Source organism: Molossus molossus, unplaced genomic scaffold, assembly GCF_014108415.1.
Source record: "Molossus molossus isolate mMolMol1 unplaced genomic scaffold, mMolMol1.p scaffold_m16_p_7, whole genome shotgun sequence".
NCBI lineage: Eukaryota > Metazoa > Chordata > Mammalia > Chiroptera > Molossidae > Molossus > Molossus molossus.
In genome coordinates this window covers 94,467,477-94,487,771 of record NW_023425401.1, presented here as the reverse complement: position 1 = coordinate 94,487,771, position 20,295 = coordinate 94,467,477, and the positions used below count along the sequence as shown (strand labels likewise).

The 20,295-nt window shown below is 51.0% G+C and overlaps 1 protein-coding gene across 1 annotated transcript in view; it reads left to right on the top strand.

Moving 5' to 3' along the window:
* Nucleotides 1-19,997, top strand: part of PODXL (podocalyxin like) — a 40,552-nt gene extending 20,555 nt beyond the window's left edge. The window contains exons 2-8 of the mRNA XM_036246966.1: nucleotides 12,732-13,301; nucleotides 14,586-14,866; nucleotides 15,185-15,256; nucleotides 17,251-17,407; nucleotides 17,626-17,687; nucleotides 17,906-18,073; nucleotides 19,303-19,997. Coding sequence (XP_036102859.1) covers nucleotides 12,732-13,301; nucleotides 14,586-14,866; nucleotides 15,185-15,256; nucleotides 17,251-17,407; nucleotides 17,626-17,687; nucleotides 17,906-18,073; nucleotides 19,303-19,500 — 1,508 coding nt within the window. The 3' untranslated portion in view covers nucleotides 19,501-19,997. The remainder of the gene's footprint in view (nucleotides 1-12,731; nucleotides 13,302-14,585; nucleotides 14,867-15,184; nucleotides 15,257-17,250; nucleotides 17,408-17,625; nucleotides 17,688-17,905; nucleotides 18,074-19,302) is intronic.
* The last annotated feature ends 298 nt before the right edge of the window (nucleotides 19,998-20,295 follow it).

The window sequence follows — 20,295 nt, the reverse complement described above, 5'->3', positions numbered from 1 at the left end:
CTTGTCACTGCAAAAGCAGACTCATGCGTGTACCCAGCGTCACCCGTGAGAGTGCCCACGCATCCTCGGGCTTCAGAAATCATTGGGCCATTTCACAGATGTGCTCCTCTCCCAGAGGCCAAGGACTTGGCCGTGCCTCGGACCACAGGCAGCACCGCGCTGAGAAGGGTCAGGTCTCAGATTTCCAGTCACACCAGACACCAGCTTGTCCTGCCCGGTCTTTCTGGTTCATTTCCCTGGAGATAGCAGCAGCTGGGGGAGGTGAGCTGGGGTAACAGAGGAAGGAGAGGTGGATGCTGGTGTCCAGGCCAGAGCCTCCCAGCTCCCTGCCTTCCTGCCCTCCTTCCACACACCCTCTTCCTGCGGCATTCTTTCGAGTTTCCTTTCCCGCTATTAATAGTGGAGAGTCAATCCCAGGTCTGTCAATAGCCAAGAACAGGAGGAAGCAGGCCCTCCTGAAGGTTCAGGGCAGCCTTCTCCCCCGGGGGAGAGGACTGAAGTCACCCGAATGCACTCCCCACCCTGGAGATGAGCACGGAGGGAGCCACCTCACCGCTGCTGCCCCCACCCCGCCCGCATTTCAACTTTGAGAGCAGCTTCAGCAGCATCTCCCTGCATTTGCCTTACCTACTGCTCAGCACTCCCCTGACGCCTGAAGACCCCCCTCCCCTCCTCTCCAGCTCCATCTGTAAGTCATTCTCAGTGACCCCAATGCCGCCTGGACAAACAATGAAGTGCCCTCAGCCATTCCCATTTCACCCCCTGAACGTTCTCACCATCTCTGAAATCGGAGCGTTTAATTCTTGGACCACTGTTCCTCGTCCGCTTGAGCACACCCACAACGTGGTGTTTGAACTCAGGACAGCCAGTCTGGTGGCCCATCGCTTCCTCCCTGCCTACCGGCCCGCTGTCTTTATCATCCTGTATCTCTCAGTGTCCGTCACAATCCCGCCTTACACACATCCCCAGGCCCCTTGCACGCTCTCCTGCGTAGCAAGCCCCAGGCCCAGATGCACCCTGCCTCCACTTGTCCTGTGTCTGCGCCAACGTGGCGGAACACTGCTAAGGCAAAAACACACTCTGGCTGATTGGATTCTTTTTAAGTTTATGATTTTGGGACTCAGTTTGGCACCAAATACTACTTGGCAGTCATACTTTTTTTCTCCAGCACATACTTTTTTTCTCAAAGCACGGTCCTCTGCCCACTAGCATCGGAACCACTTGGGGACTGGTTAGAAATGCGAATCCTCGTGCTCTGTCCCAGACCTGCTGAGTCTGAAACGGGCTGGGGCGGGCAGCGGGCGCTTTGACGAGGCACCAGCTGCTTCGGGTGCTCGCAGCCTGGAGAGCCACCCTTCTGGTAGGCTGGTCCTCCCGTTTGCAGCAGGAGTGCTCCATCCTCTCTCCTTCCACATACCTCCTCCTCTCTCCTTTCATTTATATTAGAGGAGTTGATTTCATCCAGACTCGAATGAGAAAATGGAAGCTGTCAAATGGAAATGTATCCTCTCACTACCCAAATTACAAATGCACCTGCGCCTCTGTCCATCTTCTTCCTTCCGGCTTCACAGGCAGCAGAGTCTGCCCGGCCGGTGTGGCTCCGTGGTTGAGCATGGACCCTGCACCAAGAGGTCGCTGGTTCGATTCCCAGTCAGGATACCTGCCCAGGTTGTGGGCCCGATCCCCAGTGGGGGGCATGCAGGAGGCGGCCAATCGATGTTCTCTCTCATCGATGTTTCCATCTCTCCTCCCATCCTCTCTCTATAAATTCAATAAAGAAAAAATTAACAAAGGCAGCAGGGTCTACTGAGTGGCGAAGTCCTGGTCCTCCTGCCACAGGGGAATCCAGGTCAACACGCGTGTCCCCTTCTGCACCCCAAAGGCCTGGTGAGACAGTAGAGCTGGAACGAACCAGAAGGAGCCCTTCCATCAGCACTAGTGTCTCCTACCTTTTAAAAAAAGCAAAACTTTCTTGACTAGACCAGCTTCCTCGTGCAACTGCCACATTTCTCTGCTCCTCTTCGTCCCTAACATTTGATAAGAGTCATCTGCACACACAAGCTCACTGCCCTGCCATTCACTCTGTCTGCTCAGCCCGTGCAGGCTTGCACCCGCCCCGTTCCCATCGGAGCAAGGTTGATCCGTTGCCAGGGGCTTCCAATTGCTGGTTTCATCGCACAGCGAGTCCCTCCCTCCTTGCAAAACAATCACACAAATCAGAAGCCCCTGTTGTAGCTATTTCCCCCAGAAATAGCTGTTAGCCTAAACTTAGTATTAAATTCTGTAAAATGTGAGTAATATTTTCTGTTTCTTTCTCTAAAATTCTATTTAGTTTCGCCAATTTTCGAACCCTCTAACTAAAACCAAATAAGTATTCTTGTTCTTGCTTTTATTGTTCAGTATTATTTTTAGATTAATTCATATTAATAGATGTATTATATAATAAAAATATATAATACACACACACGGATGTTTTCAGTGCTGTTTAGTATATTCCATTTTATGAATATACCATAACTTATTTATCCATATTACTGTTAACAAACATTTGGCCCTGGCCAGTTTGGCTCAGCAGTTGGAGCACTGGCCTGTGGACCAGAGAGTCCCGGGTTCGGTTCCCGCTAGGGGCATGTACCCAAAAAAATTAAATTAAATAAATAAAACTCTGATTTTGAAAAAAACATTTGCTTGTTACCTATCTGGAACCAATATAGAAGTCGTGCTGGGGACGTCATCTGAATGCGTCCCCTCCTGGGTAAGCGCCCAACGGGAGATTGAAAGCATCACTTTACTTGGTGATGCCATACTATTTTCAACGTGCTTGTACCAATCTCCACTACTCTGTATTTTTGCTACCACTTGCCAGTATGAAATGATAATTCTTTTTGATTCAGCATTTCCCGAATTAGTAACATTTCCACATGTTTATAGGCTATCTGTGCTACTTTTTCTGTGAAATACCCGTTTAATGCTTTCGTCTATTTTTCTGTTGGGTTGTTTTCTTGCACAGAGAAGTTAAAAAGTATTTTTTAGGAACTAATTTTTTAATGACTATGTATGTTGCAAGTATCTTCTCCCAATTGTTTTTTATTTCCCTTTTGGTTTCTTTTTTTCTGTCTTTTATTTTTAAATTACTATAGATTTACAGAAGGCAAAAAAATGAAGAGATTATACAGAGTTCCTATACCTTTCCCTAACCATTGTATATTTATCGCAACTAAGAAATTAACCCTCGTGCAATACTATTAACTAAATAAAGTATGGTTATTCATATTTTAGCAGTATTTCCACTAATGGTCTCTTGTTCCAGACTATGACATTGCACCTTGTCTGACTAGTTTCTTTCCATCTGTGGCAGTTTCTTAGTCCTTCCTTAATTGTTCACAACCTTCATGGTTTTTAAGAGTACTATTTGGATATTTTGTGGAACGCCCTTCAATTTGTGTGTGTCTGATGTTCTTTCATAGCTAGGTTGGGGTTATGTATTTTTAGAAATAAGGCAAAGTAAGGTTCCGTTCTTATCAGAGGATATGATGACTTATGGCCAGTCATGACTTACTGGTAATGTTAACCTCGATCATTTGAGTAAGACGATGTGTCTTCCAGGTTTCTCCATTATAATGTTACAGATTTTCTTTTTCCATCCTGTGTTAGCAGAGTCACTAAGGCCAGCCCACACTCAGAGGGAGGTGAGGAAAAATGTTTCCCCTGCAGGACAGCAGCGTAAAGACATTTTTTTGGACTTTGATGATTTGTTTCTTCTGTCCCATTTCTTTTCTTTATTCAATCATTTAACAGCATGGACACATCTTCCTTCCTTCCTCCCTTCCCCTTTTCCTTCCTTCCTTCCTTCCTTCCTTCCTTCCTTCCTCCCTCCCTCCCTCCCTCCCTCCCTCCCTCCCTCCCTCCCTTCTTTCCTTTCTTTTCCAATACAGTCATTTTATTTTGTTGTTAAATTGTCCCAGGTTTGGCCACTGGGAGCTCTTGGTCTTTTGGACTTGCCAGTTTTTCTTTTCTCCCCAGCACGTCCTTACTTCCTGGCAATACAAGAGGTTCCAGGCTCACCTCGCGTCTCCCTTGCCTCAGCACTAGGACCAGTCATTTCTCCAGGGAGCCCTGGCTCGTTCTGTTAGAGAAGGGCTGGTACACTTGATGCTCCTGGCATGTCACTGCTTTTAGGCCCTCTCAGTGGACAGGGCTGGGAAGTAGATGTTTGTGTACTAACCCATGTATGCACACAAGCCTTTATATTTATCTATTTGTATGTGTGTACATATATATAAACATGAGTTCCTGCTGACATCTCTGTCTCTAACATCATATCACAGGGTTCATTTAGCTTCCTCCCCACCCACCTTGGTTATTTGTAACTTCTTCTCTGACAGTGGGAATCTGGCTCATGGTATTTGTAATTTTCTTACTTATTGGACCAACCCTAGTATACATGTCAAGTAGATTTAAAATTGATAACCCACACCCTTGTGAGAAATAAATTTACCACTTAGAGTGCACTGTTTATATATATAGTCCTTTTTGTTTTAACTTTACAGTATCCAGTCAAAAAACCATTTTCCAGTTGCTTTGGTCAACTTTTCCCCCATCTCTCCAGTGATGTCACATACATTTGTAGCATAAATAAAATTTATTTTCATAACCTCCATGACATCCTAGGATTTCCTGAACATCTCATTTGACACCCCCCCCCCAAATTTACACTAAGTAAAGTCAGTTCTTTAAGCTGTACAATTTTATGGGTTTAAGCAAATGCAGACTCTTGTATCCATCACTCCAATACCCATACACAACTTCTATTGTTCTAAAATCAATTCCTCACCCTTCCCTGGTAACCACTGCTCTGTTTTCTATTTCTATAGTTTTACCTTTTCCATAATATCATAAAAATGGAATCAAACATTATGTAGCCTTTGACTTCTTCCTCTTAAAATATCTTAAAGATACAACCAGGCTATGGGAATCAATAGTCCATCCTTTTGTATTGCTAAGTAGGCATTGTGTGCATGTATGACAGTTGCTCCTTCGTTCACTTGAAGGACATCTTGGTTGTTTCCAGTTTGGGTGATTATGAATAAAACTGCTATAAACATTTACATATGGGTTTTTGTGTGCCCACAAGTTTTCAGTTCTTGGGGGTAAGTCAGAATGGAAATGCTGGGTCATATGTTAATCGTATGCTTTCATTTAAAAGACACTGCTGAACTGTGTTTGTAAAGTTGCAGTAGTACTATTTTGCATTCCCACCAGCAGTGTATGAGAATTCCTGTTGAATATTTGGTATTGTCAGTTTGTTTTTAACCATTCTAATAGGTTACATTACATTGCAGCTTTAAGTTGTATACACCTACTGACTAAAGATGTAACCATCCTTTCATATGTTTGTCATCTGTATATCTTCTTTGGTGATTTTTTTTTTCTTGTAGATCTTTCGCCCTCTTAAAAAATCAGATTATCTTTTTTTTTTTTATCCTCACCCGAGGACATTTTTGCATTTATCTTCACATAGAGTGGGAAGGAGAAAGGGAGGAAGAGAGAGAGAAACATCGATGTGAGAGAGACACACCGACTGGCCACCACCCACACAACCCCATGGGGCTGGAGACAAACTGCAACCGAGGTACATGCCCTTAGTGGGAACCGAACCCGGGACTCTGGTCCGCGGGCCGACGCTCTAATCGCTGAGCCAAACCAGCCAGGGCAAAATCAGATTATCTTTTTATTGTGGAGTTTTAAGAGGTGCGTTTTCTTTCTTATTGAGCAAGCTAGGTCTTCTCTTACAATGCTCAGTGGAGTGATGAGAGAATACAGCCTTGCCTTGTTCCCAAATCTAAGGGCAAAGCATTCAGTCTTTCCCAATGCGTTATAATGTTGGCTGAAGGTTATTTGGTGATATCATTTATTAGGTTAGGAGAGTTTCCTTCTATTCCTGGTTTGCTGAGGTTTTTAAAATCATGAATGAATGATTAATTTTGTCATGAATTTTCTGAGTATAATGAGATGATCATATGGTTTTTCTCATTTTATAGTTAGTGTGGTGAATTGCACTGACTGATTCTCAAATGAGATGAACCTAATTTGATCATGATGTATTGTCCTTTTTATATATTGCTGGATTTTAGTGGTCATTAGGGAAGTTCAGATTAAAACCACAATGAGATACTACTTCATGTCCCCTAAAATGGCTATAATGGGAAAGACAGATGATAAGAATTGTTTGTGAGCATGTAGAGAAATTGGACCCCTCATACACTGCTGGTGGGCATGTAATATGGTGCAGCCACTTCGGAAAACAGTTTGGCAATTCTTCAAAATGCTAAATATAGTTACCATAAGACCCAGAAATGCCACTCCTAGGTATATACCCAAGAAAAATGAACATATGTATACACAGAAACGTGTACACCCATGTGTAGCAACATTGTTCATAATAGCCAAAAAGTTGAAGCAGCCCAAATGTTCATCAACCGATGAATGGATAAACAAAAGTGGTATATCCATTCAATGGAATAGCATGTAGCAATGAAAAGAAATGAAGAACCAACACATGCTCATCAACATGGATGAACCGAAAACAAACATTATACAAAGTGAAAGAAGCCAGTCATTGAATGAGTCATACTCATTGTGTGACTCCATTTATGTGAAATGTCCAGAATAGGCAAATCCATGTAGACAGAGAGAATAGTAGTTGCCTAGCACGTGGCTTTTCTTCTGCTCTGTCTTCAGCGTGAGAGTTTGTGTTCACCTAGTAAGCAGATAGGCTGGGTTTAAGATTGGGTGCATCACTCGATGTGTCCCTTCACGTCGATGTTTCTCTCTCTCTCTCCCTCCCACTCTATCTGTACAAAAAATGGAAAAATATCCTCGGGTGAGGATTAAAAAAAAAAAGATTGGGTGCATCAGAGGCTGCAGGTTCTGTGAATAATACCCGATTGTTTCTCTGCTTGGCAGTAGCTTTTGGTCGCTCTCCAGAGTCCCTCACAGCTCCCTCCAGCTGTATTCCACTTATTTTGACTTCACACTTGCTAGCATTTGCGTTAACAGCAGGAGAGAGGACCTTCTTGAGGACCTTCTCTGATGTTCTGATTAACGTCAGTCTTGCCCTGGAACCTGGGGCTTGAGGATGTCGCCGTCACTCATGTTCTTGCCTCTTTTCTAGAAGTGAAGCTGGACTTGGCACGGATTCCTGCCCTCCCTGGGGGTAGGTCGCTTTCATTTTCCTGTTTCCTTTCCCGGCCGCAGTAGGTTCCCAGCACTGCTTCAGGCCTTTGTCGTGCAGTGTGATTCTTTGATTTCCTAGCAGAAATGGGGACAGGAATCTGGGCAGGCAGCGGCTCACTGGTGGCTGACATTTCCCTTCCGGCAGTGCCCTCGGGCTGTAAACTGTGTTGCCTTCCACTGAAAAGGAAGGCTTTACCCCTGTCCCCCAGTAGGGGACGTGGGGCTACATGGAGTTTCCACGGTGGCTACTGTTTACCTTCCCCAGCCCGCCCCACAGGGGAACTTCCTCAAGCCCCCCCCCCCCCCCCGCCCTTCCTCCTGAGCCTGGTGGGATTCCTGGGGGGAAACCTAACAAGAGTTTGCACCTTTCCATGGCTGCAGCTCCAGCGCTTCCCATATTCACGTGAGCCCGCACGAAGCTTCTACCAGTTCATTACAAACTTGGTCCTGGGCAGCGGATGCTCAGGCCCAGCTGCTCCCTTTAAGGATAGCTGTTTGCCCTCGGTTCTCCAGTGGGTCGGGAAGAGCCCTTCATTTTCTGTTTCTCCAACTTTTTTCTTGTCGTCAGGGTAGGAGGGATGTTTTCTCTCTTTTTCAACTATCATCGTTAGCTGAAGCGGGAAGTCCTGTGGTTTCTTTTGACGAACATTGGTCCCTAGTTCTGGTGAAGCCAAATTGATCATTGTCAGTCTTTTTCCTTGGTTTGTGGTTTTCCTGTTTTGTTGATTGACCATTGCATATGAACAAATTCTTTTTACCGACATGCGTGTTAAGGCCAAACTATGTTATAGAAATGTTGTGTAAGGTTAGAATCATTTGATCCTTGCATCAAGGCTTGGAGTTTCTTTGTAAGAGAAGTATTAACTACCAATTTAATTTCTTTGTGAATATAGGACATATTATTATTTCTATTTCTTCTTGAGTCATTCTGGTAAGTTGCATTTTCTTAGAAATTTGTCCATCTCCTCTGCTTCAAATAGATCAGCATTTGCTCATAATGGCCTATATTATAAATATCTGTTATTACTTTAGCTCATAAAATTTGTATTTATGCCTTCTGGGTTATTTTCCCTATGATCAACCTCACCAAAGGTTTTGCTGTTTTATCAGCCTATTTAAAAAATCAATTTTTTTAGCTTGTTGATATTTGCTCTTGTCTTTTGGTTTCTATTTCACTGATTTCTGCTTTTCTTTTTATTATTTCATTCCTACTTTATTTTCCGTTGAGTTTTATTTTGCAGCTTTCCATGGTGAAAATGAAGAGTTTAGAAAGGACCAGCCCTGAGCAGGTCCTAAAGACAGAAATGTGTAAAAACAAGGTGGCCACACCCTCAGCGAGCTGTTCTTGTCACACTGCAACCCTCCCTCCACTCACACCTCAAGGTCTCAAAGAAAGAGCTCCCTGTGACCAGTGGTCTGAGGGGAATAGTTCTGTGGATGGACATAATATGCTGGAGCTCGGCAAGAGGGGACAGCTGGGGCTCGGCCAGTGTGACTCAGTGGACTGAGCATCGTCCCATGGACTGAGAGGCCTTGGTTCAGTTTCTGATCAGGGCACATCCCTGGGTTGTGGGCTCAAACCCCAGGAGGGGGCGTGCAGGAGGCAACCGATTGATGTTTCTCTCTCACATCGATGTTTCTATCTCTGCCTTCCTCTCTCTTAAAAAAAAAATCAATACAAATATATTTTTAAAAAAAGAGTGGACAACTGTGGCATAATAGCCCGATTTAAGGGAGACCCTGAGGGATAATGTAGAAAGTTCTTGCCATAGGTAGGACTTCGAAGAGTACATTCCATGGCCTTTTTTTAAATTGAAGGTAAGCTACACTGAGGTGAGGTTCTGACCGCATTCATAGGCAATGACTAATGATCTGTAGAAGGATGTTTCGGGGCTTGGAAGGACCAGAATGGAGGATCAGGACCAGGAAGTGTATGGAAGAGGCTTGTGGATGGACTTCGTGGGATAGAACTGGAGTCTGAGGACTTTTCTCTCTCGATACTCAGACGGACAAGATGGCCCACTGTGCCCATCAGTTAGTTTCTTCCTGCGTCCACCTGTTGGTCGCTGGGCGGGCTCGTGAACAAGTGGCCGTGGTGCAGGGAGCAGCTAAAACACCCGCCTGGGTGGGAGTGTGTTTTCCCGGCTGGGGTGTCCTGTCCCCAGCACTGTGCACGGACATGCAGCGTGCCCCCCTCACCGTCATGGGACCCGCAGCGCGCCGCTCACCCGAAGCCGACTGAGGTATACTCGCCTTCCTCTGCCCCTGCGGGTGGCATCAGTGAAGCAGGGGGAAGCGGATGGGACCCAGGCGGCCCTGTGGTGCCCCCGGTACCCTTATGTCCAGTCGTACCAGACAGTGGGAGAAGCTCTAACTGCCGGCACCCCTGAAGACCGAGCTGTCAGAATGAGGGCCAGTACCTGGCACTGACGGTTTTAGGGGTGCAAGCTGGAGCCACCCACGCTCGGTGCTGGCGAGGGGTGTCCTCACAGCCAGGTTCGGGGGTCTCACTGTTTCAGGTTTGGGGAAATGGGAGTGATGGAGATGAGGAGGGGATATGGCTTTCTGTGTCCAGGAGCTGACGTGAGGTGATTAAGTTTTCAAGCTCAGTGGTGACTGCACCATCAGACGGGAACAGTGGTCGAGTCTACTGGCAAGTGAGTCCCACTGCGGATCGAGGCTTATGGGCAAACTGATTCATCCGCGTCCCTTCCACATCACCACCCCGATTCTCAAGGTCCTGTTTTTACATAAGAGAGCTGGCGAGGTTACGAATTAAACTAACACTGTAATTTGGCAACTCACGGGGTCAAACTTTTAAGTTTGACTCTTAATCTGTTTTTCAGCTGCAAGCTACGAGAGGCTCCTTACTGTGGCTTCGGAAGAACTTCCGGCTTTCAGTCTGCACTGTGATGGGAGGGGCTGGAAGTAGACTTCATCTCTCTCTCTCTTTAAAAACTTTTTTGTTAATCTTCACCCAAGGATATTTTTCCACTGATTTTTTTTTAGACAGAGTGGAAGGGGAAGAGAGAGAGAAACATGGATGTGAGAGACACATCAATTGGTTGCCTCCCACACAACCCCGACCAGGGCTGGGGATCGAACGTGCAACCCAGGAGCATGCCCTTAACTGGGAATTGAACCCGTGACCCTTCAGTCTGCGGGCCGATGCTCTAACCACAGAGCAAGATCAGCCGGGGCAGAAGTCATCTCTTTGTTTAAGGCAGTAGTTTTCACTAGTAGTGACTTCTGTCTCCCCTCCAGGGGACATTTGGTGATACTTGGAGACATTGGTCCAAGGAGGCCAGCCCTGCTCACCAACGCCAAGCACTAGGTGCTGCAGCTCCGGCTTTGGACACGGGCCACGGCGTCACCTCCATGGCTGCTGGTACTTGGGCGTGACTGCTGCTGCCATCCCCGCTGCCTTCGCTCACGGGCTGGCGGCTCCGCACACGCTGTGCTCGGGCCCAAGGCGGGCTGGAGTAACATCTGGCCAGTTCAGCTCTACAGCAGGAGGCAAAGCCTGCTGCCAGCGTGCTGTGTGGGGAAATCCCCACATAGAAAAATGGCACATTCTGATTGGTTACAAAGGACGGCGAACGCCCTGGCCAGTTTGGCTCAGCAGTTGGAACGTCAGCCTGCGGACCAGAGAGTCCCGGGTTCGGTTCCTGCTGGGGGCACGTACCAGAAAAACAAAAAAAGGATGGCGAAGGTCCACCCTACCCCGTCCCACCGCTCTCCCCCTTCTGCTCAGGATGGAAAACCAGGCCTTGTTCTGGACTCCCCTCTTCATGTAGCACGTCAGCAGGTAGTTGATTCTGTTTCCAAAATATAGCCTGGACTCGTCCTGTTCGTCTCTTGTGTTGGTAACGTAACACTGTCATCTGTGTCATCTGGGTGCGGGTAACAGCCCGCCTTCCCACCTCCACAGTCTCCTTCCTGTCCACGTCGATTCTGCAAAGCGGCAAGTGGATTTCTTTTTTTTTTTTTCTTCTTTATTGATTTTAGAGATAGAGGAAGGGAGAGGGAGAGAAACATCGATGAGACAGAACATCGATTGGCTGCCTCCTGCATGCCCCCCAATCGGGGATCAGGCCCACACCTGGGCATGTGCCTTGACCGGGAATCGAACTGGCGACCTCTTGGTGCAGGGTCGACGCTCAACCACTGAGCCACACCAGCTGGGCGCAAGTGTGTTTCTTTATAAATCACCAGGTAAAACGTCTTTGCTTGAAAGCCTTTAGTGGCTTCTTTTAACTTACAATACATCTAAAATCCTTATTTGGTCTAAGAGAGAGAGCCTCCTTGGAGTCTCAGAAAGACACAGTTTGGATAGTAAGTTACGTCACTTTACCTAGAAGGCCCTGCTACTCTCTGAGCCCCCCCTCCCCGCCCCCTACAAAGATGCCATTCACACTCGCTCTCTGAGCTCTTCTCCACTTTGGGCCGAGGCAGGTTCCGCTCCTCCCGCCAGGCACACTTTCCTCCCCTTGCCCCACACTCAGCGGTCACCTCGGAGCTTCCTGAGCTCTCTGTCCACACCGCTGTCGCCCTGTGCTCTGTATCACGTCCTTGTTCGTGTGCTCCGTAGTCACAAGAATCTCGGGTTCAGCTGTCCTGTCTACTTGTTTAATCTCTGTCTTACTGGATTGTGTCCCATTCATTGTGGTATCCCAGGGCCCAGCAGAGAGCCCGTCACTGAATGGCTCCCTCAAGAAATAATCTGTTGTCCGGCCCATGTGGCTCAGTGGTGGAGCGTCGACCCTGCACCAAGAGGTCACCGGTTCGATTCCCGGGCAGGGCACATGCCCAGGTTGTGGGCCCAGTCCCCAGTGGGGGGCATGCAGGAGGCGGCCAGTTGATGTTCTCTCTCATCGATGTTTCTATTTCTCCATCTCCCTTCCCCTCTCTCTAAAAATCAATGAAAACATATGAAAAATTAAATAAATAAAAACTTTGTTAAACAAACAGAGGACCTTCATTCCCTGACCCCCGACAAGGTGAAGCTGCCACACTACACGCAGTCCAAGCCCGTCTCACAGTTACACTTACGCGGCAGTTTGTGTCCCGGGAGCTGGGCTGTCAGCGTCTCGGGATCACACGGCGCTGAGAACAGGCCTGTGTCTGACATGCTTAGAACAGGGCAGGTCAACAAGCCGGAGTCCGCGGGTCTCCGGCAGGGGCTCGCGGCTGGGAGCTGGGGAGGAGGCGGTGCAGGCGTCCCGGTGGCCAGGTTCCATGCAAGGACAGCGCGTGGGGCCGGTGGGGAGGGCGGGGACGGGGGCCGCACACGGCGCGGGGCTGGCTGGCCTCCCCTCTCATCAGCAGAGTTTCCCTTGACTTTCTCTGCTTCACTCTTTTGTCTCCCCCTTAGAAGCTTCTTGAACCCCAGAAAGATCTGGGCAAGGCTTCTGGATCCTGGGCAGCGCTGGGGAAGGGTGCGGAGGCCAGCTTCTCGCCGTTACCCTAACCGATTCTGTGTTCTTCGTGAACAGGAGCCTCAACAACCATGGGCCAGCCGATCACAACCCTAACCCCCGGTGATACGGAGCCTCCAACCACGGCCACACAAGTCACCACTACAGCATCCAGCGGCAGCCCTGCTGCCACCACGAGTGACCCAAAGGGGGCTCAGGGTGCAGGCCAAAGTACACCTACACCGACACCGACACCGACACCAACACCACCTACACCTACACCGACTGTCCCCGTGAAGACGCCTGTCCCCACGAAGACGGAAACCACAAGCAGCCAGAATGGAATTAAAAGTACAGCTCAAGCTGCAACCCAAAGTAGCCACAGTGTTACTACCAGCATCGGGACCACTCAGGAAGTAACCCAGGCGACCCCTCAGCCTCCACAGGTGGTTAACAGCCCGCACACTACCTCCGCTGCTCCTTCCTCCACCACCCAAGCGGACACCCAACCACTGCCTTCGGGCCCTGTTACTTCGAACCCCCCGGGGAGCTCTTCCGAGGGACCAAGCAAAATGCCTCCGGCTTCACAGGGCCCAGGCGCAATGACGGGGGGCACCGTCACGTCTCAGGGGACCCCTGCCACATCAAGTAAGTCATGCCTTTTATTTCCAGGCAAAAAGAAACTTTTATTTTTATTTATTTATTTATTTTTTTAATTCCTCACCCGAGGATATGTTCTTACTGATTTTTAGAGAGAGAGGGAAAGAGAAATATCGGTGTTTTAAAGAGAAACATCGATCAGTTGCCCTCCGTACGCACCCCAACCGGGGAGTAAACCCGCAGCCTTTTGGTGTACAGGGCGACGCTCCAACCAACTGAGCCACCGGCCAGGGCAAGGAGCAACTTAGAAGCTCAGAATCAATACAGCTGCTCAGCTGGAAGACAGAGATTCAGACTTAGGGTCAGATATTGGGAGATAGCACCCCCCTTTCATCCAGCTGGCTTCCCGTTGCAGTGAGCAGAGCTGTGCTGTTAGTGCCCTGCCCGGTGGGCACAGGAACCGCCCATGGTCTGTTCACAGGGAAGGCCCCGGGAGGCGGCGGTGGCAGGGCACCGTTAGAAATTCTCCGGAACGGTTTCTCAAACCTGTTTCACAGCAGTCTACTGCATGAAATAACGCTTTGGTGTTATACCACGGTACAGGACACAGACATGTGCAATACACGTAACACGGAGAACGGATGTGCGTTTTCGCTAGCCAGGGCTTATCCTCACTCTGTGGGACACACCTGATGTCTTCTATTTCGTAACCCAGTAAGTTAATTCCGGAACTCACTGCCGGATCATGAGCCTCCAGATCACGACCCGTGTCGGGTCTGTCGAGTCGGCACTTCTGAGTGCAGACCCGCGAACCTGCATTTCCAAGCTCCCCCCAGGTAATCGGGGTGCGCCCTGAGTTCACAGACTGCCACACCAGAAGAGGGCGGTCACATCCCGGCTCTGCCTCTTGTTGGCATGTGACACTAGGCAAATCGTCAAGCCTCTCTGCGCTTCAGTTGCCTTGTTTATAACATGGGGATAATTATAGTACCTTCCTCCTAGGGTTGTTGTGAGGATTAAATAAGAAAGTACCTTTGAAGCGCTTAGGACAGTCCCTGCAGGAAGTCGGCGCCTCGGCTAATGTTAGCTCTTGCTGCGGATGCCATTGTCATTGTTACTTTCGTCTTCGTCTGCCGCTGGCTCGCCCAGTCTGACCCAGCCTGCACTGTGCTACAGGGACTGACCTCTCTGCCTCTCCTCATGGTCTGCTACTCCAGCCTGCAGTCCAGGGGAGGACAAGACCAGAGAACCCGAGGGAACTGAAGACAAAGGCTGGCCTTTCCTCCCCAAGGTACCGCTCACCTTCTCTCTCCTTTGTTTTCCCAACGACAGCACCACTGGTCACCTCACGAGGAAGTCAACAGATCTCCACCGACACGCCAGCCGTCACTGGGACCGTTTCCTCCGTCACTGGGACCGTTTCCTCCGTCTCCGGGACCCTTTCCTCCGTCACTGGGACCTCCTCACCTGCGACTCCGTGGCCTCCGGTGTCTTCATCGGGGCCCGTGGCCACGCCTCCGGTTGGAACCACAAGCTCCAGCGCGCATTTGGCTCCAACTACCCCCAAAGACTCCAACGTCTCTTCAGCCACCCCAGCTCTCGAGACCAGCAGGGTAATCTCAGCAGGGATGGGACAGCAAGCCCAGACTGGAGTAGAAGGGGCTGAATCCGAGAAGAGTTTTCTATTCTTCCCTCCGGCCCAGGGCCCCTGCTAGGGCTATAAGGAGCCGTCCTCCAACTGCCCTGCTCCCTCCCTGGCGTCGCCAGATTCTGGCTTAGACAGCTGGACACACGGGCTTTGAAAATCTGGCCCAGCCATGCTCCTGATGGCCAGGGACCCCTTTGTCTCACCCACCCAGGGGGAGGGAGGGAAGTCCAAGAGGGGAGCCTGTCCATCTCAGCCTGAACTTAATCCCAGTGGCTTCTTGCAGATAAAGTGCGAGCCTCCCGAAAAGCTGAATGAGAAGATGCTCATCCTGAACTTCACGACAACCAGCCTCTGCGTGAGTGCCTCGCCAATCCCAGCCCCCGACCCCCGACTTTCACCTCCAACATGCAGCTGAGCAGCAGCAGGGTAGAGTAGAATGTAGAGGGACTAAGATGTGTTCCCTTTCCTGGCCTTGCTTTGTCCTAGTAGGAAGTAGCCCCGTCCCATCTTACAGAGGGACAGAGTGAGGCTCGGGCTTGATTAAGTCCCACGCCCAGGGCTCTGCCGCGCCAGAAGCACCAGGTGCCCTGGGCCATCGCCGTGTAACTAATCACATGCTCTGAGCATCTGGAGACCCCAGTCCTGGTTCTCAGGGTAACTAGGCCTATCTCTGTGGGCTTCAGGGGCCTCGATTAAACACGAGAGGCTTAGTCTGCCTGACTCGCACTGTTCTTATCATCTGGTTTTCTGTTTCCTGGTCCATGTCCTCAGTGCAAGAACAGCATGGAGAGAATCTTCCTAACCTGAGCAGTCAGAGCCCCTGAGCATCAGAGAGCCATTGCCAACAGTTCTTCCACTCGGGGTGGCGTGTGCGTGCGTGCGTGTTGGGGTGGGAGTGTCAGCATGTGAGTACATCTGCATGAAAGTGAGTGCAGCGTGTGTGCCTTCAGACGCCAGTCTAGAAGATGAAGGTTTTTTCTCCGCTGAGGGCTGAGCCCTGTGAGTGCAGGTGACGGACGGCTCGCTGCTGCCCTCTCCTGGTCAGTGTCTATTTTTGCAGACGCCCCTAGGAACCGGAACAGAACCTGGTTTCTAAAGGATGGAGAACTTGGGTTTACAGCCCTGGAATGCCGCCTGTATTTTCTGCAGTCATTTCCTTTCGGGTGTCCATTTCACTGGCACTTTCCAAATGAACTTTGCAAAACCATACATTTAGCCCAGAGTTTTAAAAGGAAGCAGTGTTCCCCTGAGGTCAGGCTTATTGGACCAGGCGGGAATCATGTTGTTGACGGGTGTGTGGTTGGGTGTGAGAAGCACTTTCCCCTTTGCTATGAGAAGAAGGTGGAAGGCTCTGGACCCCTGCCTGGTGGCAGGTGAGCCTAAGGGAATTCTAGGAGAAGCCCGGCAGATGGCTTGGCCTTTCCTCACTCGGTCCTCCGTTCCACAGTCGGGCCAGAGACACACCTGCTGGGTGCCTCGGGATGGCAGGACCGGGTAAAGCTGCCCACACTTGCTTCTTCACCCTCTGCCCCAACACTGCCGGCCATTCTGCTTAGATGTTAGAAAGCTCCCACCCAGGCCCAGCGGCTCAGTTGGTTGGAGCGTCGTCCCGTACGCTGAAAGGTTGTGGGTTTGATCCCTGGTCAGGGTGCAAACAGGAGGCAACCTATTGAAGTCTCTCTCTCTCTCTTACTCTCTCTAAAATTAATAAAACCATATCCTCGGGTGAGGATTAACAAAGAAAAAAGAAATAGAGAAAGCTGCCTTCCAAGATGTGCCCCGTGCATCTTCCAGACACACCCCAGTTCCCTGTTTGGTGACGGCCCCGCCTGTCCTCCTGCCAGAGTGCTTAGGGTTTCAGAGGGTCTTAGCCTAGGGGGCGGGCACACGTTTCAGCTCTGGGATAGATAACCTTGAACTGAGAGCCACGGCTTCCTCTCCCGAGGTCTCCGAACGGGGCATCAAGGCTGGAGCGAGGTTCAGGGAGAACTGGTCTTTCCCACTGGCAGTGGAGGGGGTCCCGGGCGGTGCCTCCTCTCGCCCCTTCTAGGGGAAAGGGGGAAGGGGCATTGGGTAGTGATCTGTTAAGAGCTTTGAGGGAGAAAGGAGCACGAGGGCAAAGATGCACAGGGTGAGGGGACTGGGGCAGAGGTGGGGCAGGGTCTGACCGTGCAGAGCAGCACATGCCCCGTGACCCTGGAGGCCCGGCGTGCACCAGCTGAAGCTAGAGAGGGAGAGAGATTCGTGCTGGGCAACAGCATTCTCCCAACCTTGGTTCCCAAAGGCAGCCTAACAAACCTAGGCTGCTGTCAGGGTCCCCGAGGAATCACCTGGGCTCTCCCTCAACAGACGCAGAAACCGGAGAGCCCTCTGCAGGACGAGCTGGTCACACTGCTGTGCCGGGCAGCAAAAGCCAACTTCAACCCACGTCAAGATCAGTGCCACATACGGTTGGTACCTGTTCCGCAAAGCCAGGCAGTGGCGATCAAAGAAATCACTATCCAGAGTGAGTTGGGGGCAAAGAGGGGCTGAGCCCTTTGTGGGTGGGAATGGGGGGGGGGTAGTTCAGAAGCCATGGAGATGGGTCAGTTCCCTAAGGATTGTCGAGCCGTTCCCCGTCCCGGGCCACCCAGAGACACCGCTCGGGAGGCAGAGAGACAGCATGTCCTCCTGTTGGCCCGTCTCTGTCCCTCACCAGACCACTCTCTCCCTCCTCCCCCACAGCAAACCTCCTGCCCCAGGACGTGTTTGAATCTCTGAAAGACAAATGGGATGACCTAAAGGAGGTAAGTGGGCTCCTCCCACAGGGTGGGACAGAAGTCCGCAGGAACTTGGCGCCACACTGTCTCTCTCATTGTAGAGGGACCTCTAATTTGCAAGCATCTAGAAGACAGGAGGACGAGAGAGGGGACAGCAGGGTGGTGTCGTAGGCCCCAGCAAACCCTAAGCAGAAGGCTTATGAGTGAACAGGAATTCAGAGTGACCCGGAACCTGTTTTCTGCAGGTGGGAGTCAGTAACATGCAGCTTGGGGACCAGGGGCCGCCGGAAGAGACGGAGGACCGGTTCAGCATGCCCCTCATCATCACCATTGTCTGCATGGCGTCCTTCCTGCTCCTCGTGGCCGCCCTCTATGGCTGCTGCCACCAGCGCCTCTCTCAGAGGAAGGACCAGGTGAGGACTCACTCCCCGAGCCAGGAAGCAGCCCGGCCCCAGGGGACTCTCACCCCGTCGTTCCCATATTAGAGGGAAGTGAGAGGGTATGGCCCAGGCAGGCATCAGCCCTTCCATGGAAAATTAAAGTGGCAGCATGTTGGACGGAGAGAACGTGGGCTTTGGAGTCAGAAAGACGTGGTTTAAGTCCTAGCTCTGCCTCTCTTGTCTGTGGGACTCTGAGCAGGTCATAGTCTCTGAGCGTCTGGTTTGTTATCTGCACGACGGGGAGCAGAGCCACTTTGCAGAGCCGCCGATGTCGGTGGGCGGGCATGCCTGTGGGCCAGTTCTTTCAGGCACCTCACCCGCATCCCCATCGTCATGCTGCCACCTGGACTCGTGGTCCTAACCCTGGCTGTGCCCTGCGCAGAGCTTTTAAAAAATGCCCTTGCCCAGCTCCCCACACAGCAGCTGAAACAGAATCTCTGGATGAGTGTACTCTTTTAAAAGCTTCCCACATGAGCCCTGGCCGGTTTGGCTCAGTGGTTGAGCGTTGACCCATGCACCAAGAGGTCGCCGGCTCGATTCCCGGTCAGTGCACATGCCCAGGTTGTGGGCCTGATCCCCAGTGGGGGGCATGCAGGAGGCGGCCAATCGATGTTCTCTCTCATTGATGTTTCTTTCTATCTCTTTGTACCTTTCCCTTCCTCTCTCTCTCAAAATCAATAAAGGAAAAAAAAATTTTTTTAAAAGAAAATCTTCCCAGGTGACCGCTGTGCGCCCAGGTTGTATCTCCGATAAAGACGGGGAGAAAGCGCTGGTCGGCAGTGGCTGGGTTCTGCTCGCCCATCCTGCCAGGCTTAGGGAGGTCCTCAGCCACCCCACCTGAAGAACGGTCTTCCTTCCCGCCCTTCCCAGTGCAGCACAGTGGGGTGAGGCAGGTGCCTGGAGAGTGAGGCTTGTGGAGAGGGAATGGAGCAGAGAGTTTGGGGGACGCTGGAGAACGAAGTCCGTTTGCACTTCCTTCTGGATTTGCCACCAGGGTGGAGAAGGTGAGGTGAGCTGGAAATGTTAGGGCGTCCTCGTCTCCAGCTAGCCCTGAGGCAGGCCATAGTCAGGGTGGCCTCCGAGAGCACTGACTGCTCACATTAGCCAAATCGGGGTTCCTGGACTATAGGGGTACCTGTGTTTTATGAAGGCTGACAGCCCTCAAATTACCCTTTCTCCGGGGCTCCTCTTCCCCGCTTTAGCAACGACTCACAGAGGAGCTGCAGACAGTGGAGAATGGTTACCATGACAATCCAACGCTGGAAGTGATGGAGACCTCGTCAGAGATGCAGGAGAAAAAGGTGGTCAACCTTAATGGGGAGCTGGGAGACAGCTGGATTGTTCCTCTGGACAACCTGATCAAGGACGACCTCGACGAGGAGGAAGACACACACCTCTAATCAGGTCTGCAGGCGGCCGCCGACACTGCAAAGTCCAGACTGAACCACCTCAAGTGCCAATTGGACAGGGACGAAAGTCCTTCCCATCTGAGGGAAAGACCGCGGGGGTGGGGGGTAGCAGACTTCGAGGGACCCGCCTCCCAATCCCCACAGGGCCTTAATTTTTCCGTTTTCAAGCTGAACAAATCACATTCTGTCTAGATTCCTCTTGTAAAATAACCCACTAGTGCCTGAGCTCAGTGCTGCTGCAAGGTGAGAGCACGAGAAAGCGAAGAGGGAGCCCTGGAAGGGACTTCCGAGATCGCTCAGCAGGACCCCTTCCCTTCACAGACAGACGGCCGAGGCCTGCGGGGGGTCAGGGCAGGACCACACAGCCACTTGGTGACAGTCAGGGTGAAAGCAGACTCCCCCTTCGGTGCGCAGCCCACCTGGCCACACCGCTCTGGTCCGGTGCGCTCCCTCCGCCTGCTCCCTCCGGCCTCCGAGCTGCGTGGGCGGGGCGGGGCTGTGGGCGGGGCGGGGCTGTGGGCGGGGCGGGGCTGCGGCCGGCCGTGTGGGCTAGAAGGGGAGCAGGGCCAGGTCCTCGCAGTGGGATCTGATTATTGGACAGGATAGGCCCCAGGTTCAGTCTCCCACACCGGCCTCATCCGCCTCTCCCCCCCCCCCCTCGCTCAGTGTGTATTCCCACTGTCCCAGCACCCTGGGACTGACAGTCGTCACGACCTTGAACCCCTTGTTCTGAATTCTGGTTTCTTGGCATTTGCTCAGAGGTTGAGACTTAACCCACACAAGACT